Source organism: Histomonas meleagridis (assembly GCF_020186115.1).
Source record: "Histomonas meleagridis strain 2922-C6/04-10x chromosome Unknown contig_142, whole genome shotgun sequence".
NCBI lineage: Eukaryota > Parabasalia > Tritrichomonadida > Dientamoebidae > Histomonas > Histomonas meleagridis.
Genome location: NW_027150772.1, coordinates 27,634 through 51,985, shown reverse-complemented (window position 1 = coordinate 51,985; position 24,352 = coordinate 27,634). Strand labels below are relative to the sequence as shown.

Below are 24,352 nucleotides of genomic sequence, written 5' to 3'. Positions count from 1 at the left end.
TAGTAATATTAGGAAATCAAGGAGTTGGTAAAAACACTTTCTTCACTGATGTTATTTGTAAACTAATGGCAAGATATATAAATAAAAAATATTACTAATATCGAGAGTATTGTAGGTAAATTTAATGCAGCATTAGAAAATAAGAAATTATTAGTATTAAATGAATCTCAAAACATCGATGTTAATGAGTATCTTAATTCAGATCTTCAAAATCAATTATTACAGATGATATTATAAATATTAATCAAAAAGAATGAACCTATGAGAATCGTTGAGAATGTAGCTAATTTTATAATGGTATCTAATAATGATATTCCTATTAAAATCGATTCAGGAGATAGAAGATATTTAGTATTAAGTGCTTCTGACAAATATAAAAAAGATTTCGAATATTTCTCTGATCTATATAATACTTTTACAATAGAATTTTATGAAAACTTATTTACTTACTTTATGAAAATGAATACAACACACACACAGAACATCTACAGGCCCCCCTTACGGCTTCCCCTCAGGGACCTTCGATGTTATCGTTATAAGATATCCGTTAAATAGGATACATTTAATAGAGAATTAATACTTTACAAATGGTATATCTATACAAAAGAGTGTAATGTTAACAAATATTAATTTTATTAAAAATATCGTTTAATAGGCTCCGTAGAGGCCGTTAATAAACTGTTTATTGTTAAATAATATCTATTAACACATGTAATGTGTAATGTAATGTTATGTAAAAATAAACTGCTATAGAAAATGAATTTATAATGGAGTTCATAATGTATTACTTGTATTACAACGAAACATCATAATAAAGGATAAATATGATAAAGAAGTAATTATAATAATATAAAAATATAATAAAGAAGTAATCATTCAAATTTGTTCTTTAGATCCTGATCAAATACAACTATTATTATTTTTTGATCAAATAAGAATCCATAAAGAAAATACTGAATTAATTCAAGAATTATTGGATATTATTAGAAAAAGATGTTTAAAAAATATTCTTTTAGTAGATCAATCTCATATAGTTGATGATATTGTTGGTAATATTTCATTAAAATATTGAAGTTAATGATTATTATTAATAAGATGATGCACCCTAGGTTTTGTTTGATTAAATTTATTATATATATTTTTGCCAGCGATTATATGGCTCTACTTTATAACTAACACGCTGTGCTATATAAACTACTCTAAATATTGTTTCAAAAAAATATATTCTAAATATGATAACAATATTTTCATTACAGAATGTTTCGTATTCATGTTACGATTATCGAGATGCACATATTTATAAAAAAAAACTCCAAACCGAAGAATCTAATTAATTTGATCGGATTGTAAATCCTTGAAAAAGTCAAAGATTCAAATTCATTTACTTTTTAATGCTATTACCCTTATTCATTAAAACTTCATCCAGCATCTTTATGAATGATTCATGCCAATTGTTATCGTAAGATTAATAAACCTATCAATCATCGTGGCCCTGCATATGCATTTTCCAGTTATTATATCCGTGCAACATACGTATTATGATAGACTAGCTGGTGATAAGAAAGAACATTTGAATAATATTTTAGACTTACTGAAAACTCCAACAAGATTGGCAGATGGAACAATTCAGAAAATTTCTGATGAAACGAAAATATAAAAAGGTCCGCTAAAAACATGGAGAAAGAAGCTTCTAGCGAATCCAAATTTGACATTAATTGTACATGGAGTCAATAGTGTATCAAGAATACTTAATAAGCAGATTGAAGATTCAATATATACAAAGATTATGGAAGATTTTATTCAACAGAGAAGATATTGTTCGTTGAAAACAGTTCAGACAGTTGCAAAACAAATTGTCTGTAATCGAAAGCCATATCTTAAAGCAAGTAGAACATGGGCCGAAGGATTTTAAAAAAGATATAATCTCAGTATAAGGGTACCAAATGTTAAACGTCGAACTGAACCAAATGATGAAATTGTAGCAAAATTTGTTCCAGAGTTCGATGTTGCATTGATGCAATTACCCCAAAGATTAATATTTAATATGGATGAAAGTGCATGGAGAATTTCAAACGGTCGCTTAAAGACAATTTCTAGAAAAAAGGTGATGATGATGTAACGATCTTATTAAAGTCAGACCCCAAAGAAACATTAACAGTAATTGCCACCATTAACGCAGAAGGAGAAAAATTACTAATAATTATATAGGCAACTGGAAAAACAAATCGGTGTGAAGAAAAATATAGAAAAAACCAAAGACTCAGAAAATATATTGCAAACAGAGATTCATAATATATAATGCATTCAGAATCAGGATGGGCAACAGCGGATCTGATGAAACAATACTCAAAATGGTTGTCACGACAGATAGATAAACGAAATGCATATTCACTTTGGGATTTGCATTCGTCTCACAGAGATGAAAAAGTTCAATATTATTCGACAAAAGGAAATATTCAATTGTCATATATCCCAGCTGGTCAAACGGGCGAGTGACAACCGTTAGACAGAAGAATATCTGGAAATTTAATAAAAGTGTCACTATGAATTCAAAAAATACCTAATAAACAATAGCATCTATGAATATGATATCATTGTATACTATTAGATGCTTGGGAGGAGATTCCCAATGAAGTGATTCGGAATTCCTGGAGACATTCAACCGAAAATTGATAAAAAAAAATCTTAAAAGTTTTTAATAAACTTAAGTTTCAGGATTTTCGAGAAAAACATGAGAAAAAATAAGTTATTTGGGCTTAACGTACGTTGGGGATGAAGTTTTAGTGAATAAGGTAAATTGAATATCGATTCAAATCTTCTCCAGGCTGGCCAAGGGTCATGCTGACCTTTTGATTATGTATTCAAAAAGTTTAAAACAAAAATGGAAAATAAGAATCCAAATTTTTATAGTTTTAGACCAAAACTTTCATATACATTTGTAATCAGTCTGTTTTTTGCGGGGTTAATTTATAATTATTATTTTGATTTAAAAACAAATCAAAAATTACCAAAAATTTCCATTCTTAAGAATTACAAAAAAATTCTAACACTTTTCACAATTCCTTCGCCACGCCTTTCAAACTATACTTTAAAAATTCACATGTATGCGATAAATTCTTGGATACACCTGCAAGATGTAAAAATTGTTGTTTTTTCTGGTGAGTTAAATGATACAATCAAAAAATTATATCCGCCAAATATAATTTTATATGACAAACCCCTTAAAACAGGCTATAAAGGGAATCCACTCATCAGAGATTGGTTTGTTCAAGGAGTTAAACTTGCAACAACTGAGTATGTTGGTTTTATTAACTCCGATATTGTTTTAACAGATCGTTGGTATAATATTACCAAAACTCTTATTAAGCGATTTCAACATAATGCATATCTCCTCATTAATCGAATTGATATTCGGCAGAGAAATCAGTCTCTTTTTAATGTTCCTTATGATAAAGTAGAAGAAGAGTTTATGCATGTTGACCATTTAACTCAATGGGGAGGAGACGTTTTTATTTTTGCAAAAGAACAAACTCGATTTAATGTTTCTCGAATTCCTGATTATGTGATTGGTTATTGTAATTGGGACAATTTTCTTTATGCACACATGGGACAATTAGATTATGCAATAAATTATCAAGTAAATCCACCTGTTTTCCATTTGCAACATGGTCGGAATAAATGCAATCCAGAATCTAAAAGTCAAGATATGGCAGCCACAGAAAGAGCTGGATTCAAATATATTAGAGCTAACCCTCAATGGGTAAAATGGAGACTGAATATTACGGCGGGTGTTATTTATAATAAAAACAATAAATCGCAAACAATTAGTATTTATGACAGTTAAAATGATAAACTAAATAAATTTTAAAAAATCTAAATAAATTGCATTTTTATCACTTTTTCTTCCTCCAATCCGGTTGAGTGCAATTACAATTTTATTAGGATTTTCATTTTTTTATGTAGCAATTCGGCCTGCTGTAAAGACTCAGAAGAAGTGAGTTTAAAACAGTTTTCTTCATTTTAGCATCAGTAGTTTTAAAAGAAACAGTGAGGGTAGAGCATTTCTGTATAATCATTAAGGTTGATTTCTTGTGAATCTAAAATCTTTTGGAAATCATTTTCTAATTTTCTTATCACCAATATTAAAAGGCGAATTTTGGAATACAATATTCAATATTAAATCAATGAATTATTATTCACATAATTTGATTAAATAAATAAATAATGACATAATATATTCGAAAGATTATACAATATATTATTATTTAATACGGTTTCATTTTTTAATATTAATTTTTCGACCAATAAAACTCGAAATCATCAAACAGAATTATCTAAATTAATTAAGTGAATTCAAAAGAATTATTGTTAATAACCAAAACTATTACTGAAAAAAATCAAATTTCAAAGTGATGCTATTTGGAATAAGTTTTTTTAAAATAAAAATTATGAGTTTAGTTTAAATTTTACTTGATTGCTCATTACTTATTTGAACAGATTGATATCTTTGTTTTCGAATAACAAGAACAAGAATGATTCCTGCTACTAAAACAACAATTATAGAAGCAGGAACTGTCACAGCCATAACAATTGTATTTGTTTTGTTTTCTTGAGCAGCATTTTCTTCTTCTTGACGTTCTTCATTTTTTGTTTTAGCATCTTGCAATATTTGGTCAAATTCCTGTTCATTGTGTGCTTTGTCTAATTTTTCGATGTAATCTTTTTGCATATCGCCCAATTTATCTAACTTTTTGATTTCTTCTTTTACTGTTTCTCTCTTTTCGAAAACTACTTTTAGCTCTTTATTCTTTGATTGTGCTTTTGTAACAACTTCTTTAATTGATTCTTTATCTTTTGCTTTATTGATTTCTTCTTCAAAATCTTTAACTGAATCGCTTTTAAGGTAAGGCAATTTTTTGATTGTATCTTTTGCTGATGTTTTTTGTGTATTTTCGTTTTCCTTTGATTTATTTTCAGCTTTTAGTAATATTTCATTGATTTTATCTAGTGTACTTGCATTTACAATTTGTGCTTTGTAATTTTCTTTTTCATTTTCATCTAAAAATGTTAAATTAATAATTTTATATGATACTTGTGTTTTAACATGATCATTATAATCAGAAAAATGCTTTTTGGCCAATTGATTGAATGAATCCTAATTTATCTTTATAATTTTGATACTTAATTTTGTCTATATTATAAAATGCATAATCTCCAATCGTTGTAACTGTTTCTTCTATCTTTAGTTTTAGAATTTTATAAAAGAAGTTTTTCCATGGAACTTGTGTTGCATTTTTAGAATTTTCTCATTGTTCCTCTTCCATTAATAGTAAGAAGACCATTCTTTAATGTCCATTTAAGATTTCTTCCGATTAAACCTGAGTCTGTATCTTCTTTCTGATATAACAATGGTGCATTTTTTAGGAAAACTAAAGCTATTAAACTTATAATTATAATTACTAGTGGAAACAGGAAAATCCCAATATTCACCATCAGAATACTTGTATTGACTCAAATGATTAGTTGTATTAATTCCCATTAAAAAATTCCCTGCATTACTTGAAGTACTATCGTAAGCAAACCATTCTTCCCCAATATGAAGCCAATTCCATGCATGGAATCGTTTTTTCTTTGCTAACAATCCCATTAAGCAACGCACTTCAACTCCTGCTTGTTGTAACAAAATACCAGACATAGCAGAATAGCCATGACCTACAGCTTTGCCCAATATAATTCCACCATATGCTGAATTTTCCATCCTTTTAGAAAAACCATATTCAACATTTTCTTTAATCCACCACCAAATTGCAACTGATTTTTCATAATCTGTATGAAGATCATTTTCACGTCCATATCCTGTAAGATTACCTGTGGTAAATATTTCATTAACTCTTTTACGGACATCACGTTCTTCTGTTTCATTGGTTCTCATCCCTTGTCTTAAAGTAAGTTGATTTTAATTTGACCAGGAAACTCATTATAAGGATGACCAACTTGAAGCCATGAAATACCTGCACCGAATGATTTTCTAGAGACAAGAAAATAACCTAAAAATGTATCATCAAGTCTATGGAAATAGTTACATGAATCATTATATGCACCCTTGAGATAAGTTCCCCAAAAAACAGAAGCTATCGATGAGCTTACATTTTGATCTAAACCAGTAAGATTCAAATGTTGCTCTGGAGTCATAGTAAGAATGATTTCTAAAGTTGACATCTGCCTTGATGCAGTAGATTTTATTATTGCATCAACAATTTCATCATATATATCACCAGTATAATTATTAATAAGAAGACTTTTTGTTTTGTTCTTTCCTATACAGTTATGTACGAAAAGTGGTAACGACGGTTTTATTATCAAATCCTAAATTCAAAAGAAAAAATAAATTTTTCACGTAATATATTAAATATTTTCATCATTAATGAACTTAAAAATATTATTAATAATATATTGTTTTAGAATTTAGAATGTTGTTTTCTATCACATTATTCGTTTAATTAAAAATTAAAAAATCAATTAATTGATGATTTATTATTCATCCCGAATAAAAAGTAATTGTTCATTTCGAGAGAAGCAGTTAAAAATACCTTCATTGCCCGAACATTAATAGTGCGAATGGTTGTTCCAATACACCTCTCACACAATTCTTCTTTAGATAAAGCTCATTCATGATGGGTGACATGATAATAAATGAAAAATAAATATAAATATTAATTGACTTTTTTGATCGGCGTTACCATGTTCTCTACCGTTGGAAATTCGAATACTACTCTATCGAAACAAAGGAGGTCCCATTCAATCATAATGTGAAATTTAAATTAGATGTAATTTTCATTCAAAAATTGGCTCTCAATTTGTTTTCTGAATAAATAAATTCATCCGATTTCATTCTGAATAATTTACGATTTTCGCCATCTTTTTTTTTTTTTTTTTTTTTTTTAATTCAAATAAAATTTGGCAAAGATGCTGAAACAGATATCATTAAATAGCAAGTTATCGACATTGCATACATCATACATTGCATTAATTAAAATGAATCGAAAAAGAACTATTATTATATATTAAACTAAATTACGATCAAGAATTAGGATATCGTAAAATATTTAATCGTATCTGTATTACAACACGAATTTTATATCAATGTTACATTATAATTAATTTTTGACTTAATTAATATTTTATAAATTGATCAATAATATCAATCGCTTCGCTTATAAATTTTCATGAATTGTCATATTCTACATATTAATTATGTTGTATTAGTTTGAAATTTTATGAAATTTTATTCTTTCAGTTATTTCTCAGAATTCTCTCGTGAATATATATCATGATTTTTATCTTTCATTTTTTTTCTTCTACTAAACGATAGTTTTCTCTCCGATATGGTTTATATATTCCAATGAAGAATGTCGTACCATCAGGAAGAAATTCATTAAGGTATTGATCGATTAAACGTGAAAAAGTTTCATCGAATTTCAACAGGTCTTTAGGTACAATTATTATTGTTTCTTCATTGTTTTATTCAAATTGACATAAATAATCATATAAAGGATATTCAATTTCTATCAAATCTTATACAATTGATATTTGATTTTTGTCTTTTTCGAAAATATAATCATCTTAAAAGATATCTATTTTTTTAATTGCAAAATGTCTCACACGACGGCAAAAACGTATATCAATTAGAGCTCTATTAATCATCATTGATGAATCCCAAACTGATATGATCCCTGCTTGTTCAAAAGATTTTATAATATTATCAAGAGTTTATCCTATTTGAATGACTTGAAAAACTTTTTTAATTATAGTACTTTGCTCGTTTTCCTTATCAATATTTCCGATCCTTGATGCATAAGATTTTGTCGCGGAAAATACGCGAAGATTGAGAGCTTGAAGTTGATCTGTAGAGTGAGGGAGAAAGCAATGTATTTCAATGCCATGTGAGAAACAAAAATCATCAAGTACATTACTAAAATGTGCTGTCATACTATCCATCAACAAATGAAATCTGAATGTAAAATCACCGAGGTATTCACGGTATGCTTATAGGCGTCTTATTATTTCTGTAAACAGATTATTCATGCAATAGTCTCCGAATATATATTTATTATTAATGAAGTTATTTTTCTGAAAATAGAAGGTGATTTTATCTTTTGTGAGATTATTCCTCAAAACTTCTTGTTCAATTGTTTTTCTTCGGATTATCATTGCTGGTTTTGCACGAGTTCCGTCACCGAAAATCGTTTCAATACATGTAAGACGATTATTCACTTTATCATATGGTAATGGTACTGTTTTATCTTTAGCAGATTTGATAAGACCGTCTGCACGTAAAATGTGACCAAGTGAATCACCAGTAGAACGTTTTCCTGTATTTATGGATAAAATGTCTGCTAGTTGTGAATATGTATAATGTCCACCTTTATAATATTTAACTTCAATAATGTTAATTAAATGATCTACTTCATTATTCGTTAATATCCTGGGTCTTCCAATCTCATTTTCCCTCCAACTTTATCTTCAATTGTCTTATGATATTGATCATATACCGATTAAATAGATCGGTGCAGAATACTACCTATCTGTTGAAATGTAAGTTGAAATATATTTTCATTTTTGATAATTTTTGCTTCCATTATAGTACTCTCCAAGCAAAAGGGAGAATTTGAATACCTAGCTCTTAAAAAGTGGGAATACCTATCAATTATGCGTGATTTTTTGAATACCATTGAAAAATTTCCATGGGATATTACATTCATCCTTTACCATTATTTCTAAAGTTGTTTAAAATACCATTAAAAATTAGCCTAATATTAAAGATATTTCAATTTAAGAATAAACTTTTTCACACATATAAAAGGCACTCATTCAACTTAAAAATTAAATAAAAATAACAATTTTTACAGAATGAATAATTTAAAATACGATGTTCTATTATAACTAAAAATATCTTTCAACATTTTTTATAGATTTTTATTACCAGTATCTATAATCTTTCCATTATCCACAGATCGCATTATTGATTCCATAGCTTCTTTATCTTTTACATTTCTTCTCTTTACATAAATTATAATGACAGTTACTACTACAGCAACCACCACAACACCAATGACAACGCCAATAATCAACCATTTTCCATAATTATTTTTATCTTTCTCCATTTCTTCAATCTCAATTCCATTATCAGTTTCGATAATTTTAACATTACCATTCGTTATTTTTATATTCATATGATTAAACATTATTTTCTTTTCTGTTTCAACAATCAATAATCTTTTATTTATTTCAAGTGAATCGTTGATTAAAACACTTAAATTTATTCTTGAATCTTCTTTTGGATAACCAGTGATTTTAATTGGCTTATATGAATTAATCGAATTAATTGAAATATGTAGTTGTGTTTCACCATTATTTAATGAATTTAAAGTTACATTTTTTTCTCCATAATAATGAATGACAGCAATACCAATTCCATTTATTATAATTGGACTTAATCCAGTAAGTTCTAGATTATTTATAATCATTTTCTCAGGAATATCAATGAAACCACTTCCATTAATACGAATTATATCAGAAAAAATCTCTCCAATTGCTGAATGATCGAAAACAAATCCAATATTTATAATTTCGTCTAAATCAAAGTCGATATTTGGAATTTTAACACGTGATATATAATGATTAGCTTTAAAAGTAATGAAACTATTCGGAGTTATTTCAAATGATATTTCTTGTGTAAAAACAATCGACAAATGTTTTCCTTCTAATTCAATTTGACTTGAATTACAAACAAATCAACAATTGAATCATAAGCTTCATTATTTAGGATTGTGATCTTTCGATTAGAATTAGATGAATAGATATTAATTCGCATATATCCTAAGTTTATAAACCTTGATATTGAATCGAAAATATATTCTATATTATCAACTGTAACAATTGCAGATTTATCATCATCAACATTTAATGTATAAAATTGATAATTAATCAAATATTCATAAAATTTGAACTCGGATTTAAATGATTGATCAATATTTTGATGAGTTGTTTTATCAACAACTAAGCTTTATCCATTTTCAACTCGAAAAGTTCCATTTATTTGACTTTCATATAATATTTCAAGTTTCCCAATATTTAATTTAGTGTTGTCATTTTTTTTTAATATTGATTGGACAAGTTCAATTTTTTGGATTTGATTTTGTTGAAAAGTAATGTTCGTTTGATGATAATTACCAACAATTCTTAAATTAATTTGTGGATTTATATTTCACAATAAAATTCATATCTTTCCCTTGTTGTATTATTGCAGTAATTGTTCCTTTATCTATGAAATCAGTCCATTTTTCTTGCGTTTTATTCTTAATATTATAATGACAATATTTCGAATAAATTCCAAAACAAATGATTGGAAATGTTCGATATGGATTTACGAGAAATAAATCCGATTGAATTATTTGTAACTACTTTTTGGTAACTTAATCGTTATATATTGAGTATATTTGATGTTTCATAAGGAGATGTATTATCTTCAGTAATAAACTATAAATCAACATCACTCGCAACAATTCCATTAAAAAATTTATATTCTTTATCTACAAAATCGTCATATACGATTTCTGATGATTCTTTATCAACATAGAGTTGGAATTGATTAATATTAATAATGTCAACTGAATAATTAACTGGATTCTTAATATCAAATGGAAGTAATTAGTTCTTTAGAATAAACGGAATTTTAAAATTAACTAATTTTCCATTTCCCATGAGATAATCATAATCAGAAACATAAATATTATCACCAGAAACTATATAATCAAAAGTGATGATTGCTTGAGTCCCTAATGCAAATGGTTGTACAGAATGAATAAATGAATTACCATGTGTATAAATACGAAATATATTTTTTTGATCTGTATCTGAATCAATTGTAACTGTTCCATTTATATTCAAATATTCAATTGAACTATTCCTCAAAATTAATTTAGATAAGTTTTGTAAGATAAATGAACTATGGATAATTGATGTATTTTCGATAATTAATGTTTACATAATTATATCCTTGTGCAAATTCGGAACAAGAATATCCTGTATAACGCATCCTTTTTCAAGTCCATAAATTGTTACGTCTTTGCTAAAAATGGTAGAAACACCAATAGTATTGATGTGACGATCATTTACATGGAAAGAAATTGTGCCTCTGTTCTCATAAATGATGGTCATCTCATATACTGTTCGATATATAGTTTGTGGAACATCAACATTAATTTTGACTTTCCTATTTGTGAGTGATATGTTACGAATACCATGAAATTGATAGCCATCGTCAATAATTGTAATAGCACTTGCAGAAATTTTGGAAGTGTATGAAAGTGTGTAGAAATCAAGTTTGATATCATATGAAGAATGAATGAAAAATTGATTGGGAATAAAAGAAACATGCGAAAAAGAAACACTGGAGAAGGTAGCTTTGGGGTTATCACTAAAACTGATAGCAACGTTTAAAAAATCAGTGGGACTGAAATCAGATACATTGGTGAAAATGGTATAATGGCTTTCATTAGAATCGGAACTAATAGCAAGAGATTTCAAAAAATCGATTCGATCAATAAAGAGTCCATTATCAAGAAGAATAATGTTAGCATTTGATACATTTTTAGAACGGATATCTTCCATTGATGAAATTTCATTATACCCTAAGGGACATATTTTTTTTGATGGACTTCTAAAACAGAAATCAGCAGAGTGAGTAAAAGACAACGAAATAAGCAGGAAAGAACATGATAACATGAGATACATTTTTTCGAAAACACGCTGATGATATGAATGACATTATGAATAACAATGAACAATAAATTAATGAATGACAATATGAATAACATTATACAATGCATTAATGAATAACATTATAAATAACAATATGAATTACATCAATGAATCACAATATGAATAACAATATACAATGCATTAATGAATAACATTATGAATCACAATATGAATAACATTATGAATAACAATAAACAATAAATTAATGAATAACAATATGAATAACATTATGAATCACAATATGAATAACATTATGAATAACAATAAACAATAAATTAATGAATCACAATATGAATTACATTATACAATGCATTAATAAATTACATTATAAATAACAATATGAATTACATTATGAATAGCAATAAACAATAAATAAATGAATTATATAAGAATAAATAAAGATAAACCCCTCATATCATAACTTTAAGTGAATAAAAAATATTATTTTATTATATAAGCTGTATGTACTAATTCAACACGATTAAAGTAAACTAATACTCATTTGGTATAGAAAAAAAATAAATTTATATTTTGTTACTATAGTATATATAGGGGGTGCAAAAAGACCTGATCCCAATCCCTTTTGTTGATGAATAAAAAAAATATTTATTAACTATATACTTTTATGTTAAGAAATGGTCTTCGTGATTCCTAGTCACTTATTAAAGTATTTTTATCTTTAGTACTAATCTAGTTAAAGTTCTCCAAAAGTGGCACATAAATATAATTTCATTATTTAAATCATATTCTGAATTTTTCTCTATACTCTTCCAATTTTATTTAATTATTCCAATGAATAAAATATTATACTAACTTTAACCTAATGAATAATATAGGTAACAATTTATTTTAATATTTTTACAAGTATATTAGTATATTAGTATATTAGTATATTAGTATATTAGTATATTAGTATATTAGTATATTAGTATATTAGTATATTAGTGTATATTAGTATATTAGTATATTAGTATATTAGTATATTAGTATATTAGTATATTAGTATATTAGTATATTAGTATATTAGTATATTAGTATATTAGTATATTAGTATATTAGTATATTAGTATATTAGTATATTAGTATATTAGTATATTAGTATATTAGTATATTAGTATATTAGTATATTAGTATATTAGTATATTAGTATATTAGTATATTAGTATATTAGTATATTAGTATATTAGTATATTAGTATATTAGTATATTAGTATATTAGTATATTAGTATATTGTTTATACAAAATTACATATAAATTAATTGATTTTTGTTAATTATAATCATTACTTACTACTAACTCGAACTAATAAATAAATGTTACTTAAATGCATTAATATAATTCAATATTTTACATATTATGCGTTTAATATTTATTTTCTATTATGAATTACAATCAGCCTCAGCAATCTTCATTTCCATTTATTGACAGTACTCTTGCTTATTATTGGCTTTTTACTAACGAAGACGCAGCAATTCAATTTGCAATACAAAATGGTGTTATTTACAATCAAATGACGTGTGAAGAATGCAATTTCAATATGCAGATTTACATAGATTTCTCAAAAGGATTTGGGTATAAATGGATATGCCCACAATGTCATAAAACCAAAAGCATTTTATATGGAAGTATTTTTTATTCAGCAAAAATTCCTCTATCAAAAATTTCTCATTTATTATATTGTTGGGCATATAAATATTCATGCAAAGATACTGCAAGAGAAGTAGGAGTTAGCAGAAACACTGTAACATATTATTTTGCATTATTTCGAAATGCATGTGATGCATATGTTTTATCTTTAGAAGGTCTTATTGTCGGTGGTCCAGGTAAAACTGTTCAAATAGATGAAACTTTAATGTGTCGAAGAAAGTATAATGTTGAACGGGGTTAAATCAAGTATGGATTTTTGGAATTTGTGTTGAAGATAGACAATTCTTTTGTCTTGTTGTGCCAGATCGAACAAGAGAAACATTAGAAGAAGAGATTCGTAATCATATATTACCTGAAACAAAAATAATTTCTGATTGCTGGAAAGCATATGATTTTCTTGATGATGACAATGATTACGAGCATGAAACTGTGAATCATTCATGTAATTTTGTTGATTCTGAAACTAAAGCGCACACTCAAATGATAGAAAGACTTTGGAGGGAACTAAAAAAAATTAATAAAAAATATGAAGAAATCCCAGAAAACAAAGTCAATGAACATATATCAGAATTCATGTGGAGATGGAAATGTAATTCACAATCAAAATCAAATGTTTAGAGCAGCAGTTCAATTAATTGCAGACACAAAGTTTACAAAAAGTGATTGATTGCAATGAAATAGAAGATGAAGAATTGGAATATATAAAAATCAATTTCTTTGATTGCCATGATTAATTTTTTATTTTTCGAAAATAGGTAAGAAATAAAAATAGTGTTTTATTCAAATTTTTTGTTGTAAATTTCGAAATTTTGGAAATTTAATTTTTCAATTATCTCTACATTTTATCTTTATTTGATAACACATCTTGCTGTATTATTTGAATTTTGTTTTATTTAAATTTTTTGTTGTAAATTTCGAAATTTTGAAAATTTAATTTTACAAAAAATTGTTATGAATGAATCCTATAACATGGTAAACCTTAGTATTATATATGCACTTTAGTTTCATTAATTATATACATAAATTTGATGTAAAGAAAAAAAATATCAATTATTAAAAATCAAAGAAATTTATAAATATATATGATTAATGAACTTGATATGGGTTGGAATATTTAATAAAATATTATTAAAGAGATTAAAAATGAAATTTTTTCAAGATAATGCAAATAGAATAAATATTTTTTTTTCTAATATTAGCCACATTTCTCAGGTTTATAGATGATAGTAAATATATATTAGGAAAATCTTGAAATCAAATATCTTAGAATCTTGAAAAAAAAATAAAAAAATTCTTCGAAAAATGATGTAAATTCAATTATTGAATAATAATTCAAAATTCATACAGAAAATTTCGCGTTAATAGCTTTTAATTCCGAACCTCATTTCATTCAAAAAGTGGTAATTAAAAAAATGAAGATTTTTTTATTGAAGTTTTTCAAATTAAATATTATAGCTAACCCGAAAGGGTTGGGACAGCCTATTTCGATTTTAACAGAAAAGTATTCAATTTTGTCCCAACCGCGTGAACGCAGATTGAATACTTCGTAACATGTTAAGTGAAAAATAGCTAAAATTTTGGATATTTTGTTTTTTATTGATTTTTTTCTGATCGAGTTCAAAGTATAAACTTAATTGAGTTGAACCATATATGGTTTGGGCATACGTGCTTTTTGAAGCATTATTTGAGGTAAAAAATTACGAATCATTACACTTTCATTAAAATTTTCGTATGTACATTGTTGTTCATTTGATTTTTTAGACTGATAAAAAAAAACTGAGAATGAGCCAAGAAAGTAGCTATTCCTTGTTTTTCTTCTCTTAATTTCATTATATAATTGTTTCCATGATCAATGGATTTTTTATATAATGAAACGAGTTTGCGATAACCATTAAGACTGTTTCCCCTGAGAGAGATGCAAGTGCTAAGTCTTGCATCAAATGATTCAATCAGAAGATTGATCGTTTCTATGGGGATATTGTTCCAAGCTTCAGAAGCAGCTCGATAGAGATCGTCTGCTGTGTGAATTTCTTGGTAATTGATTTTGGATTTAATGATCGACCAACATATCTCAATGACATTGAGATCCGGGGATGATGATGGCCAGTGAAGATCATCAGGTAACATTGTTACTCTCCCTTCTAAAAACAGTTTTGTTGACTTTGCTGTGTGAGGTCTTGCTCCATTTTGTTGGAAAACAAAACCTTTTGGACCAAATCTGTCATTTGACTTTTCAAAGATTTGGTTTACTGCCAACATTTTTTGATAGGATTTTGCATTCAAATTTCCTTCAATTTTGATAAGATTTGATTTGAAGTCCTTTGAAATGCATCCCCAAACCATGATTTTGATGGGATATCCCTCTTTTTCATAATATTGTTCGTCACATTGGATACCAGTAAATACCCCAACTTTTCTCTTATATGGTTCTAATGCAATGATGCATTCATCTGAAAAACACCAAGGCAATAAATAAGGTAAGGTTTTGGGTATTTCTTTGGCAAAACGAACTCGATATTCTTTTTTATTTTCGGTGAGTTTTTCCTTGAGCTGTTGATATTTAGCTTTGAAGCCGATTGCTGCTGAAATCCTCCCAACAGTTGACTCAGACATTTTGAATTCATAATCACAATTTAAACTTGGAATTGTTCTATTTGTTATACTAGGGTCTTTCAAAATATTCATTGCAACAAAATGATATCTAAACTGTAAATAAGGGTCGACCCTAAATGAGTGAGGTTCCCCAATTTTCATATTTAATAAAATTCGAGAGACTGAAGATTTTGAAACATCTTCTTCTTTACTAATTTGACGCACTGTTAAACCTTTTCCTGCATCGAATGCAATTTTTAATTTTTGAGTTTGAGTGATTTTGAGCATAAGAAAATGAAAAATTTTTATTAAATACTTTACGATACGATAAAAATCTTCTATCGTTTGTCCCAACCCTTTTGGGTTGGACTTTATTAATCTCTTGGATGCAAAGAATAGTGAAAAGCGATATATAATTTTGAGTGAATGTTAGAATAATTATTGAAACATAAATTAAAACAAGCACAGAAATGTGACATTTATGTTTCCAAAAAATTAAAACAATTTTATTTAAAAAAAAAAATTTTATTCAAATTTACCCAAAAACACTGAAATTTCACATATTATCAGATGGAAGTAAAATATATTCTTCATAAGAAATTAATATTCATAAACGATTCCCTAAAGTTGAGTTAAAGATTAAAACATATGTTACTAATCATAGTAAAGAAGAATATTTAATTACTATTGCATCTATTAAATATTTAGGAGTTAACGATTCATTTTTACTTAAAATTGAAGATAATGAAGAAAACGTAAAACGGAAGAAATTTATATTATCCAAAAATTAAGAAACTTCCGATTATAGTTATTGAAAAATGAAGAAACATGAAAACGATTTTCGATCAAAGAATTTAATTTAATTCAAGCACAATAATTTTTTTTAAACATATCATAATAAAGATATTATTATGTTCTTCAAATAAAACGGGGCATATTATTGTTAGAGAAATAGCTATTTGTAAAGAATTAGAAAGTGATATAACAAAAATTATATATATTTTATCATTTCAAGATATGTATAAAGAATACAGATATATTGAATTTTGAGAAACGTTATTCTAATTTAGCTAATGAACTTGAAAGAAATTATGAACAATTTCGTATTATATTTAGTGTTAATAAATGGGATTCATTTTCCTATCATTCAACGAGTAAAAATATTAAAATTAATATATCATTAATAATCATTGATGAACTTGAAATAATTGGAAGTGAAAATGAACATATTTCTGAAAATATTATCTATCGAATTCAAAAGATGATAAATAATAAAATATGAATCATTGGATTATCTATACCATCAAGTAATCCGATTGATATTGGACAATAATTGAGAATATATAAACGAAATATATATAATTTTGATAACTATACGAGAACTATTTCATTAATGGTATTTATTCAAGGATTTCCAGGTCTTCAATATTATTCACATATGGCAGCGATGAATAAACCACCTACTGATCTATCTTACAATATTCCGAAAGTAAATCGACACTTATATTTGTGTTCCATCTAAGAAAAAGCTATTTACACTGTGATTGATTTAATCGCATCACAACACAACTTTATTAAAATTTATAAAGACGAGTGACGAATTAATTAAAAATCTTGAAAGAAATTTAAAATTATATATTATCATATTTCTTAACATTTGGGATTGATAATTGTCATTAAGATTCACCTAAGAAAGACAAAAAGATTATTAAAGAATTATTTAAAACGGAGAAATTAATTTATATAAAATGTACATCTAATTATTCATATACATTAAATATTTCAGCTCATTTTGTTATTATTAAAAGTACGGAATATTAATGATAAAGAATATGAAATATATAAAACATATGTACTTTCTGAACTTCAATTCATAAATCAAGATGCTATGGATATGATATGTATTTTTCATTTATGATATTATACGAAGAAACGCAATTAGAATTTCTTAAAATGCTTATTAATGAATCATTCCCAATCGAATCGACATTATTAATACATTTAACTGAATTATTTTAAAAAGAAATTTCTATTCAAGAAAGAAGGAAGAAAGCAATTTATATATATAACAGATATTATTTTTCACTTCGCCTTAATAAGAATCCACTTTATTATAATAATAAAACCATTAAACCTATTGTTAAAGTAATATAAAAAGAATTAAGTCTTAGTCAATATTATATAATTAAAAAAAATAATGAAGTTGAAGCGACGAATTATTGTAAAATGTCAAGTTATAATAAAATTTCACATTTAACGATTCTCAATATTCTTCAGAATCTGAAAGAGATAAATGAAAATGATAATCCAAATATATTATTATATATAAATAAAATTAAAAAATTTGAACATATTCAACTTCGACATTTAAAAGAAGATATTTTGCAACATATGAAACCACGATTTATTATTAAAGAGTCGACGAATTTAATTAGTACGAAAATATTTTATATAATAGAATATTATTTTGGTTAATAGACATTACCAAAACAAGAATTTCAAGAAGATTTGAAAATAATAAAAAAATATTTCACTAAAATCATAGATTTTTTAAATGAAATTATGAGAATATAAAATGATCTTCAATGTGTTATTTAACATATCTTAATTAAGCAAATGAAATCACAAAGTTGGTGGAACCTAAATCCAATCAAATATTCGCTGAAAGAAAATAAAGAAAATATTCGAACTTTAGCTGAATTAATATTAAGTAAAAATATTACTAAATATTTAAATAATATCAAAAATAAAATGTTAATTTATTCAGTAAATTCATATGAATTAAAAGAAAATTAAAATTAATTTTTTTTACGTTTACGATTAATATCAGGAGAAGTTGGAAATAGTATTTATATCATTAACAATAGTAATAATTATAATAATAGCAACAATAATATTAAATATCAACAACAAAATCTTTATATATTTATAAGTAATCCTAATAATAATGAAATTTATTCATTTCGACGAATTCAAGTGAATGAAAAGAATATATATTAAATACTTCAAAGTAATGAAATCATTATAGAAAAACTGTTATTTGTATATATTTAATGATTCATGTATTGGAATTGATTAAAGGTATTTATTTAATAAAAATATTATTAAAACTAAAATGAAAGGAAAATCAAAATAATAAAAAATAATACTAAAAAATCGATAATATTAAATAAGATGAATAATAATAAACAAAAAAAAATAAAGAAGAAGATGATTTACTTAATTTCAAAATTGCGGATTTAATTGAAATGAATAAATGATAATAAAAAAAGAAAAATAACCAAAATAATAATAAATGTAAAGTTAAGTTGAAAGATCAAATAGGAAACAAAATAATTATAGCTAAAATAATAATAACAATAAAGTTAAAGTTGAAAAACCAAATAAAGAACAAAGTGATAAAAATGAACAACAACGGTATGAGAAAAAAAATACACGGAAAATGGGAATAAGAAACCAAGAAGAAGGCCAAAAAGGCGGAATAATACATTTGTTTATTAAGCACCAGATAAAAGTTGTTAATTTGCCCTTATTATATAATTAACATATAAATATAAATTAACTTGTTAATTTATCAATTTTTTTTATATTGTATATTTAGTAAAATGATTAATAAAAAAAAATTAAGTTTAGTGAATAAATAATTCAATAAAGATTCAAAGAAACAAATTTTATTATTGTTTGCAGAAAATAATTACATTGCTCATGAAAATGTCTCAATCATGTTGTTATTTTTTGTTCTTTTCTTATATATAATTAAACAAATAGAACAATGATGATTAAGACTGTAAACACAATCCATTGTATGACATTTTATAAATTTTTAGAAATTTTCATGACGAAAAATGTAAAACATAGAAATCAAATTTGAGAAGGAATATTTTTTCACAAAAATAATTTGAATGGAAATTTTTCAATGGTATTCAAAATATCACGCATAATTGACAGGTATTCTCACTTTTTGAGAGCAAGGTATTCAAATTCTCCCATTAGGTTGGAGAGTACCAACTACTCTATCTACTATTTGTTTATCTCGATCTACTGCACCTCTAATCTTATTTTTAAATTTGGAATCTGACACCATATCAACTATTTGATCAATACCTCTTTCTACTTTATCTTTCTTTCCTCTAAACCCATCTATAGCACCTGGTATTTTACTAATGATTTCACTTCCTTTTTTAACAAGTGGTGATATTTTACCATAAATTTTTATACCTTTATCAATAATATTTTCAACTAGACGACCTCCTCCTTGAACTAATTTTCGAATTCCTCCAAATATCTTTCCTAAACCCATTTTAATAGTAATAAAACTATGGATAAAGAATATAATGATATTGTAGATAAGACACATTTTAAAACGTATTCTCATGTTAAAAGGCATATTAAGAAAGCTATTCCTAATGCTAGTAATAAGAAAATAAAAGAAGTTATAAGAAAACGAGTAAAAGATAAATTTATTAATAAGGAAACTTTATAAAAATATTATATAAAGATCTTTTCTAACAGTCATAATACTTGGTGTCATGATTTGTATACGAAAGGAAGAGATCCTCGCTACTGGCATATCTTTAATAGAAACTAATAATAGATACGCTGTTGCATATCCTTTACAAAATAAGACTGTCAAAGAGATTAATATTTCATTAAAACAATTTATTAATAAATATCATCCTATTAAATTAACATCTGATGAAGAATTTGGTTTTGTAGGAAAAAAATAATATGAAATTATTAAATGATAATAATGTTAATGTCCATATCATTACTGATAAAAACCATTGTAGTTTAGGTAGAATAAATAGATTTATGAGAACTTTACGTGATATGAATACTCCTACTGAAAAGAGTAAACATGAATCTTTTGATGATAAGTATACTTATATAACATATAAAAGAATGAATAAATTTATCAATATTTATAACAATAGTTATCATACTTCTATATAATTGACTCCGAAAGAAATGTTTGAAAATCCTAAATTAGAAAATAAATATATATTCCAAATCATTAAAAGCTAAAGAAGTACAGATGAAAATTAAAAGATTTAATACTTCCAATAGGTTCTTTTGTTAGATATATATTATCACGAGATGATATATTTAATAAAAAAGATATCGTATTAGTAGAGAAGCATTAGAAATCGATTCACGTAGAGGACATATGTATACACTGATTGCTAGTAATAATAATGTAATAATTAAACCTCGTTTTCGATTAATTTTTGTAGGATTCTCTTTACCAGATAATATTAAATTGGCTTCTACTATCCCAGGTAGATAAAATGGAGTTATTACATAAATATTAAATTATAATATAAGTAAAAATTGTTATAAATTTCTTTATATAATTCTATCGAGGGAATCTTTTACTGATTACATTCCTTTCAGTTATTCACGAGCAAATAGACCTGGTGAAATTAATAATCTTGAAAAAATATATTTTGAGAAGAAATAGATTTGGTTATAATAATTTATTATAATTACTTCTTTATTATAACTACTTTATTATGACTATATTATCATATTTCTCCTTTATTATATTTACTTCTTTATTATATTTACTTCTTTATCATATTTCTCCTTTATCATATTTACTTCTTTATTATATTTATCCTTTATTATGATGTTTCGTTGTAATACATGTAATACATTATGAACTTCATTATAAATTCACTACTTTCTATAGCAGTTTATTTATACATAACATTACATTACACATTACATGTGTTAATAGATATTATTTAACAATAAACAGTTTATTAACGGCCTCTACGGAGCCTATTAAACGATATTTTTAATAAAAGTAATATTTGTTAACATTACACTCTTTTGTATAGATATACCATTTGTAAAGTATTAATTCTCTATTGAATATATCCTATTTAACGGATTATCTTATAACGATAACATCGAAGGGCCCTGAGGCGAAGCCGTAAGGGGGGCCTGTAGATGTTCTGTGTGTGTGTTATATTGAATTATATGAAGACGAAACTATTGATGATTTTATTATAATGATTAAATCAGAAGTCATTGATAAATAAGTTCAATCTTTCGTAAAGTAATTCTTTTGATAAATGATCCGGGACAAGACTGTCCTGCATATTATCCTTTTGTTTATCATTTCATATGAACAGCTACTGTGGTTTCATTTATTATACAAGTCATCTTTCCAATAATCATACTATTTATTTTTGTTGTTATAACAGTATCATCTGATAAAATAGTTCCATCATAAATTATTATATCACCGATATTATAAATACTACTATCATTAACTTTGAAATAATAATCTCCATGAGTTGCGAAATATATAGTATTTTGATTAATAGAAATATCTTGTTTAATAGTATCACCTATTTGGAAAATTTCATTAGATCTATGTATAGCAACACAAATACCAATAAATTCCTTATAATTACCATTACTTTTAACAGATGGTATGCAGTTGATGAAGTCTGTGCTAGAAATATAATTATAAATCCCATTTTCATTTATTAATTTATAAACATTACCTGTTATAAATACTGGTTTTCCGATAATAAAATTATCAATATTTTCATTATTATCAATAGGTGAACTATGGATAATAGTTTTATTAATCTGTCCACCACCACTGCTTGAAATAATAGCTACTCTATGATTGCCTTGTGTATAATGCCAAAATCCAAGTTCATTTTGATATGAACTATCCTCCTAGTATATATTCCAGGTGCTTCTGTAGAATTATTATGATATACAAAATCTACAAATCTACCAGTTCTTAAAAAACATTTTGATATGGCACTATATCATTTGGTTCATGTGTATGAGCTGATGGTGTAAAAGTTGATGATTTATCAGTTATATCATTATAACTATTATTTTGATATGAAGAATTTTTATATAAAATATATCATTCATTTCTTTGTTGATAATAATTTCCACATATAACATTAAGTTATTTAAATAACTTAAATTTATTAATGAACGTAATATAATATGATAGAAACTTAAAATATTATCCATAAACAGAAATGTTCTTCGACGGTTTACCTCCCAGAAGGTGTCCTCTTTAACAAAAGAACAAATTCATAAATTTTCTATAAAATATGGCTCATTAATTGCTGAAACATAAAAAACTAAGGCTCCAAATCAATTTCAGATGAAGTTTCTAAATAAACATACAACCTTCGGATTCCTTGCTCTTGTAGATTCTAGTAAAACATATATCAACTAATCGGAAATGAAAAACTTTTTTTCAATTGAAGATTTATTTTTTGCTGAAAGCGAAAAATAAATCCAAATATAGATAAATTAATTGTTTTGATTTTGTATCTAAATTATCGTTTAACTCTAAAAAATATTTTGGATTTTGATAAATTTCAAACACCATCACTTAACTCAGAGATTTAAAAATAAATAAACACAATAAGTTATTTAATAATATGATAATTATAGAATTATACAAATTTATTAAAAAAAATACCTTTTATATGATATTAATAATTTTGTCATTTTGCATCTTAAAAAACGTTATTTTTGTTTGTTTGAATGTGTAAATTATCGGTAGCGTTGATAAAGACAGCGATTTTATGCCCTTCATCGGAAATAAGTGCATTTCATCATTTTCATCAATGCAGTGGTTGTACTCACAAACATAAGTTCCAAGTGAGTAATAATATGCTGTTTCATCCTCAAAAGAAATTGCGTGATCACGCAATGTAAGAAAGTGACTTGTATTGACATGAACAACATACAAAACAATTATCAACAATAAATTTCTCGACAAGATGTCCAACAAGCCTTTTTCTGTCTTTAAATTTTTCTAGATATGGGAACCTAAATCCATGCAAACTCAAATGTTCAAAAGCAATGTATTTGTTTTCAAACGTTTGGCCAAACACAAAGTAGGTGTTCAGTAACAAAAATATCATGACAATCACATCCTTCAATTGCAATATCAATATCATCATTTTATTTACCCAAAATTTTTCTCAATAAATCAATAATATTTTAAGTATCTATTAATGTTAATACTATATATTAAACACAACTTGCGATTTTACTAATACGTATACATTCCAACCGATTTGAATTATTTTCTTAGGTTATTTGGATGTTCCTCACAAATATTGCGGAACTCTTCATTTGATTTCTTATAGCTACGCGCTTTATCATAAAGGTCTTTTGGTGTTCTTCCATTTTCATGAAATACTTGAAACTCTAACCGTATTTTTGCCCATGCTCTGCACCCATATTTTTTAATTCCATTTTTAAGACAATCAATCTCCTTTTCGTTCCAAA

General features: G+C 25.8%; 2 protein-coding genes across 2 annotated transcripts; both read right to left on the bottom strand.

The window, feature by feature from the left end:
* Positions 1-4,459: 4,459 nt before the first annotated feature.
* GO595_001489 (DUF5050 domain-containing protein) lies at positions 4,460-5,932 on the bottom strand (the record flags this gene model as incomplete). The annotated part of the gene is made up of 2 exons (XM_067914293.1): positions 4,460-5,058; positions 5,569-5,932. 2 exons carry the CDS (start codon positions 5,930-5,932, stop codon positions 4,460-4,462), a joined length of 963 nt encoding a protein of 320 aa, XP_067778345.1.
* A 14,107-nt stretch (positions 5,933-20,039) lies between these two features.
* GO595_001488 (uncharacterized protein) lies at positions 20,040-20,363 on the bottom strand (the record flags this gene model as incomplete). Its single annotated transcript, XM_067914292.1, has 1 exon — positions 20,040-20,363. One exon carries the CDS (start codon positions 20,361-20,363, stop codon positions 20,040-20,042), a length of 324 nt encoding a protein of 107 aa, XP_067778344.1.
* Positions 20,364-24,352: the final 3,989 nt, after the last annotated feature.